Source organism: Zonotrichia leucophrys, unplaced genomic scaffold (assembly GCF_028769735.1).
Source record: "Zonotrichia leucophrys gambelii isolate GWCS_2022_RI unplaced genomic scaffold, RI_Zleu_2.0 Scaffold_557_33349, whole genome shotgun sequence".
Lineage (NCBI taxonomy): Eukaryota > Metazoa > Chordata > Aves > Passeriformes > Passerellidae > Zonotrichia > Zonotrichia leucophrys.
This window is the reverse complement of record NW_026992762.1, coordinates 27,350-33,349: the sequence shown is the minus strand read 5'-3', so window position 1 is coordinate 33,349 and position 6,000 is coordinate 27,350. Positions and strand designations below refer to the sequence as shown.

General features: G+C 50.2%; 1 protein-coding gene across 1 annotated transcript in view; it reads left to right on the top strand.

The window, feature by feature from the left end:
* Window positions 1-125: 125 nt before the first annotated feature.
* Window positions 126-6,000, top strand: part of LOC135441816 (histone-lysine N-methyltransferase EHMT2-like) — a gene marked incomplete at its 5' end in the record, with an annotated part of 31,680 nt that continues 25,805 nt past the window's right edge. The window contains 5 exons of the mRNA XM_064701366.1: window positions 126-208; window positions 872-955; window positions 2,296-2,379; window positions 2,857-3,107; window positions 4,393-4,578. Of these exons, the coding sequence (XP_064557436.1) occupies window positions 126-208; window positions 872-955; window positions 2,296-2,379; window positions 2,857-3,107; window positions 4,393-4,578 (688 nt within the window). The remainder of the gene's footprint in view (window positions 209-871; window positions 956-2,295; window positions 2,380-2,856; window positions 3,108-4,392; window positions 4,579-6,000) is intronic.

The following is a 6,000-nucleotide window of genomic DNA, read 5'->3' as shown; positions in this document are numbered from 1 at the left end:
ACCCCCCCGACTGCCACGAGGGTCTGGGTGTCTGTTTTGGGGACATTTAATGAGAATTTTATGACAATTTGGTGACATTTAATGACATTTAATGACAATTTAATGACACATTTTTAACCCTTTAGGGCACAATCTTGGAGTGCCACCCGACGTGCACATCGGGCACCGTTTCCACCGCTCCTGCGTCTCCCGGCTCGGGGGTCTGGGTGTCTGTTTTGGGGACATTTGGGGATATTAAATGACATTTTGGTGCCATTTTGGTGCCATTTTGGTGCCATTTTATGATATTTTTCAGGGCACATTCCTGGAGTGCCACCCCGACGTGCGCATCGGGCACCGTTTCCACCGTTCCTGTGTGTCACCTCAGGGGTTTCAGTGTCTGTTTTGGGGACATTTTGGGGACATTTAACGACAATTTAATGACATTTTGGTGCCATTTTGGTGCCATTTTGGGACATTTTGTGCCCATTTTTAACCCTTTAGGGGACGTTTCTCGAGTGCCACCCCGACGTGCCATCGGGCACCGTTCCACCGTTCCTGTGTGTCACCTCGGGGGTCTCGGTGTCTGTTTTGGGGACATTTTGGTGACATTTTCTGACATTTTATGACAATTTTATGACAATTTTATGACACATTTTTAACCCTTTAGGGCACAATCTTGGAGTGCCACCCTGATATGCGCATCGGGGGTCTCAGTGTCTGTTTTGGGGACATTTTGGGGACATTTGGTGACATTTTTGGGACATTTTGTGCCCATTTTTAACCCTTTAGGGCACGTTCCTGGAGTGCCACCCCGACGTGCGCATCGGGGGTCTCGGTGTCTGTTTTGGGGACATTTTATGACAATTTTATGACATTTTTAACCCTTTAGGGGACGTTTCTCGAGTGCCACCCCGACGTGCGCATCGGGCACCGCTTCCACCGCTCCTGCGTCTCCCGGCTCGGGGGTCTGGGTGTCTGTTTTGGGGACATTTTGGTGACATTTAATGACAATTTTATGACAATTTAATGACATTTTGGTGCCATTTTCAGGGCACATTTCTCGAGTGCCACCCCAACGTGCGCATCGGGGGTCTCGGTGTCTGTTTTGGGGACATTTTGGGGATATTAAATGACAATTTTATGACATTTTGGTGCCATTTTGGTGCCATTTTATGACATTTTGGTGCCATTCACAGGGCACATTTCTCGAGTGCCACCCCGACGTGCGCATCGGGCACCGCTTCCACCGTTCCTGTGTGTCACCTCGGGGGTTTTGGTGCCATTTTGGTGACATTTTATAACATTTTTAACCCTTTAGGGCACATTCCTGCAGTGCCACCCCGACGTGCACATCGGGGGTCTCAGTGTCTGTTTTGGGGACATTTTGGGGATATTAAATGACATTTTTATGACAATTTTATGACAATTTTGTGACAATTTGATGCCATTCTCAGGGCACGTTTCTCGAGTGCCACCCCGACGTGCGCATTGGGGGTCTGGGTGTCTGTTTTGGTGACAATTTGGTGGCAATTAATGATAATTTTATGACAATTTTGTGACATTTTTGTGACATTTTCTGACATTTTCGGGACATTTAATGACAGATTTTTAACCCTTTAGGGGACATTTCTCGAGTGCCACCCCGACGTGCGCATCGGGCACCGCTTCCACCATTCCTGTGTGTCACCTCGGGGGTTTTGGTGCCATTTTGGGGACATTTTGTGCCCATTTTTAACCCTTTAGGGGACATTCCTGGAGTGCCACCCCGACGTGCACATCGGGCACCGGTTCCACCATTCCTGTGTGTCACCTTGGGGGTCTGGGTGTCTGTTTTGGGGACATTTAATGACAATTTTATGATAATTTTGTGCCCATTTTTAACCCTTTAGGGCACATTCCTGGAGTGCCACCCTGACGTGCGCATCGGGGGTCTCGGTGTCTCTTTTGGGGACATTTTGGGGACATTTAATGACAATTTTATGACATTTTTGGGACATTTTGTGCCCATTTTTAACCCTTTAGGGCACGTTTCTCGAGTGCCACCCCGACGTGCGCATCGGGGGTCTGGGTGCCTGTTTTGGGGACATTTAATGACAATTTTATGATAATTTTGTGCCCATTTTTAACCCTTTAGGGGACGTTTCTCGAGTGCCACCCCGACGTGCGCATCGGGCACCGTTTCCACCATTCCTGTGTGTCACCTCGGGGGTTTCAGTGTCTGTTTTGGGGACATTTAATGACAATTTTATGACATTTTTATGACAATTTTATGACAATTTATGACAATTTTATGACACATTTTTAACCCTTTAGGGCACATTCCTGGAGTGCCACCCCGACGTGCGCATCGGGCACCGCTTCCACCGCTCCTGCGTCTCCCGGCTCGGGGGTCTGGGTGTCTGTTTTGGGGACATTTTATGACATTTTGGTGCCATTTTATGATATTTTTCAGGGCACATTCCTGGAGTGCCACCCCGACGTGCGCATCGGGGGTCTCGGTGTCTGTTTTGGGGACATTTTGGGGACATTTAATGACAATTTTATGACATTTTGGTGCCATTTTGGTGCCATTTTATGCCATTTTGGTGCCATTTTCAGGGCACATTCCTGGAGTGCCACCCCGACGTGCGCATCGGGCACCGTTTCCACCGCTCCTGTGTGTCACCTCGGGGGTCTGGGTGTCTGTTTTGGGGACAATTTGGTGCCATTTTGGTGCCATTCACAGGGCACATTCCTGGAGTGCCACCCCGACGTGCGCATCGGGCACCGTTTCCACCGTTCCTGCGTCTCCCGGCTCGGGGGTCTGGGTGTCTGTTTTGGGGACATTTTGGGGACATTTAATGACAATTTTATTCCATATTTTTAACCCTTTAGGGCACATTTCTGCAGTGCCACCCCGACGTGCGCATCGGGCACCGTTTCCACCGTTCCTGCGTCTCCCGGCTCGGGGGTCTCATTTTCTGCCCCCACTGTGGCGAGGACGCGTCCGAGGCCCAGGAGGTGACGCTGCCCCGCCCCGAGGCCGCCCCGGGCACGGCCGAGCCCCCCCCGGTGGTGCCGCCCCCGGTGGTGCCGCCCCCCGAGGCCGCCCGGGCCCGCGGCCGCAGCGACGCGCCCACGCCCAGGTGGGGAATATTGGGGGGTTTGGGGGAGAATTGGGGTTTTGGGGGGAAAATTTGGATTTTTTGGAGAAAATTGGATTTTTTTGTGGGGAAAAATTGGGTTTTTTTGAGGAGGGAAATGGGGGATTGGGGAAAAATTTGAATTTTTTGCAGAAAAATTGGATTTTTGTGGGGAAAAAATTGAAGTTTTTGGGGAAAAATTGGGGTTTTTGTGGGGGAAAAACTGGAATATTTGTGGGGAAAAATTGGATTTCTTGGGGAAAATTGAATTTTGGGAAAAAAGTTGATTTTTTGGGGGAGAAACTTTCAATTTTTGGGGGTGAAAATTGAATTTTTTAGGGGAAGAGGTGGATTTTTTGTAGGGGAAAATTTGAATTTTTGTGGGGGAAAAATTGGAATTTTTTTTGGGGAAAATTTGGATTTTTTTGGGAGGGAAATGGGGGTTTTGGGGGAAAAATTGGGGTTTTGTGGGGGAAAAATTGGGATTTTTTTGGGAGGGAAATGGGGGTTTATGGGGGAAAAATTTGAATTTTTTGGAGAAAATTTGAATTTTTGGGGCGAAAATTTGAATTTTTGGGGGAAAAATTGAATTTTTTTGGGTGGGAAATGGGGGTATTGGGGAAAAAATTGGAATTTCTTGGGAAAAAATTGGAATTTTGGGAAAAATGTGATTTTTGAGGGGAAGAAATTGAATTTTTTTTGGGAAAATTGAAATTTGGGAAAAAAATGGATTTTTTGGGGGGAGAAAATTTCAATTTTTGGGGGGATAAACGTTGAATTTTTTAGGGGAAAAAGTGGATGTTTTGGGGAAAAATTAGAATTTTTTGGGGAAAAATTGAAAATTTTTTTGGGAGGAAAATGGGGGTTTTGGGGGAAAAATTGGAATTTTTTTGGGGAAATTTGATTTTTTTTTGATGGGATTTTGGCTGATTTTGGGTTATTTTGGGTTATTTTGAGTGGGATTTTTTGTGGATTTTGGGTTATTTTGGGTGGGATTTTTTGGGGATTTTTGCTGATTTTGGGTTATTTTGAGTGGGATTTTTGCTGATTTTGGGTTATTTTGAGTGGGATTTTTGCTGATTTTGGTTATTTTGGTCTCTCCCCCAGTGCCCGTATGAGGGGCCAGGGCGAGGGCCGGGGATATTTTGGGTTATTTTGAGTGGGATTTTTTTGGGATTTTTGCTGATTTTGGGTTATTTTGGGTTATTTTGGGTGGGATTTTTGCTGATTTTGGGTTATTTTGGGCGGGATTTTTGCTGATTTTGGGTTGTTTTCCCCCCTCTCTCAGTGCCCGCATGCGGGGTCAGGGCGAGGGCCGCGCGCCCCCCCCGGACCCCCGGGCCGAGCCCATCGACAGCTCGGGGGGGCCGGTGCTGGCCCTGCCCTCGGGGGGGGCCCTGAGCGCCCGCGGGCTCCCCCCGGGCCCCGCCCGCGAACACCTGGAGAAGGCTCTGCTGGGCCAGGAGGCCGAGAGGTGAGAGATAAACCACACCTGGGCACACCTGGGGGGATAAACCACACCTGGGGGGAGAAAACTGCAAAAAAATACACCTGGGGGGGAATAAACCACACCTGGGGGGGATAAACCACACCTGGGGAGGGTAAATCATCCCAAAACCACACCTGGAGAAGGCTCTGCTGGGCCAGGAGGCCGAGAGGTGAGGAGATAAACCACACCTGGGCACACCTGGGGGGATAAACCACACCTGGGGGGGAATAAACCACACCTGGGGGGGGATAAACCACACCTGGGGGGGATAAACCACACCTGGGGGGAATAAACCACACCTGGGGGGGGATAAACCACAGCTGGGGGGGATAAACCACACCTGGGGGGGAATAAACCACACCTGGGGGGATAAACCACACCTGGGGGGGGAATAAACCACACCTGGGGGGGAAAAAACAGCAAAAAAATACACCTGGGGGGGAATAAACCACACCTGGGGGGGAATAAACCACACCTGGAGAAGGCTCTGCTGGGCCAGGAGGCCGAGAGGTGAGAGATAAACCACACCTGGGGGGATAAACCACACCTGGGGGGATAAACCACACCTGGGGGGGATAAACCACACCTGGGGGGATAAACCACACCTGGGGAGATAAACCACACCTGGGGGGGATAAACCACACCTGGGGGGGATAAAACCACACCTGGGGGGAATAAACCACACCTGGAGAAGGCTCTGCTGGGCCAGGAGGCTGAAAGGTGAGGAGATAAACCACACCTGGGGGGGAATAAACCACACCTGGGGAGATAAACCACACCTGGGGGGATAAACCACACCTGGGGGAGGGATAAACCACACCTGGGGGGAATAAACCACACCTGGAGAAGGCTCTGCTGGGCCAGGAGGCCGAGAGGTGAGAGATAAACCACACCTGGGCACACCTGGGGGGATAAACCACACCTGGGGGGATAAACCACACCTGGGGGAGATAAACCACACCTGGGCACACCTGGGAGGGAAAAAACAGTAAAAAAATACACCTGGGGGGAATAAACCACACCTGGGGGATAAACCACACCTGGGGGGGATAAACCACACCTGGGGGGGAAAAAACAGTAAAAAAATACACCTGGGGGGATAAACCACACCTGGGGGGGATAAACCACACCTGGAGAAGGCTCTGCTGGGCCAGGAGGCTGAAAGGTGAGAGATAAACCACACCTGGGCACACCTGGGGGGGATAAACCACACCTGGGGGATAAACCACACCTGGGGGGGGGGATAAACCACACCTGGGGAGATAAACCACACCTGGGGGGATAAACCACACCTGAGGGGATAAACCACACCTGGGGGGGATAAACCACACCTGGGGGGGATAAACCACACCTGGGGGGATAAACCACACCTGGGGGGGATAAACCACACCTGGGGGGGAAAAAACA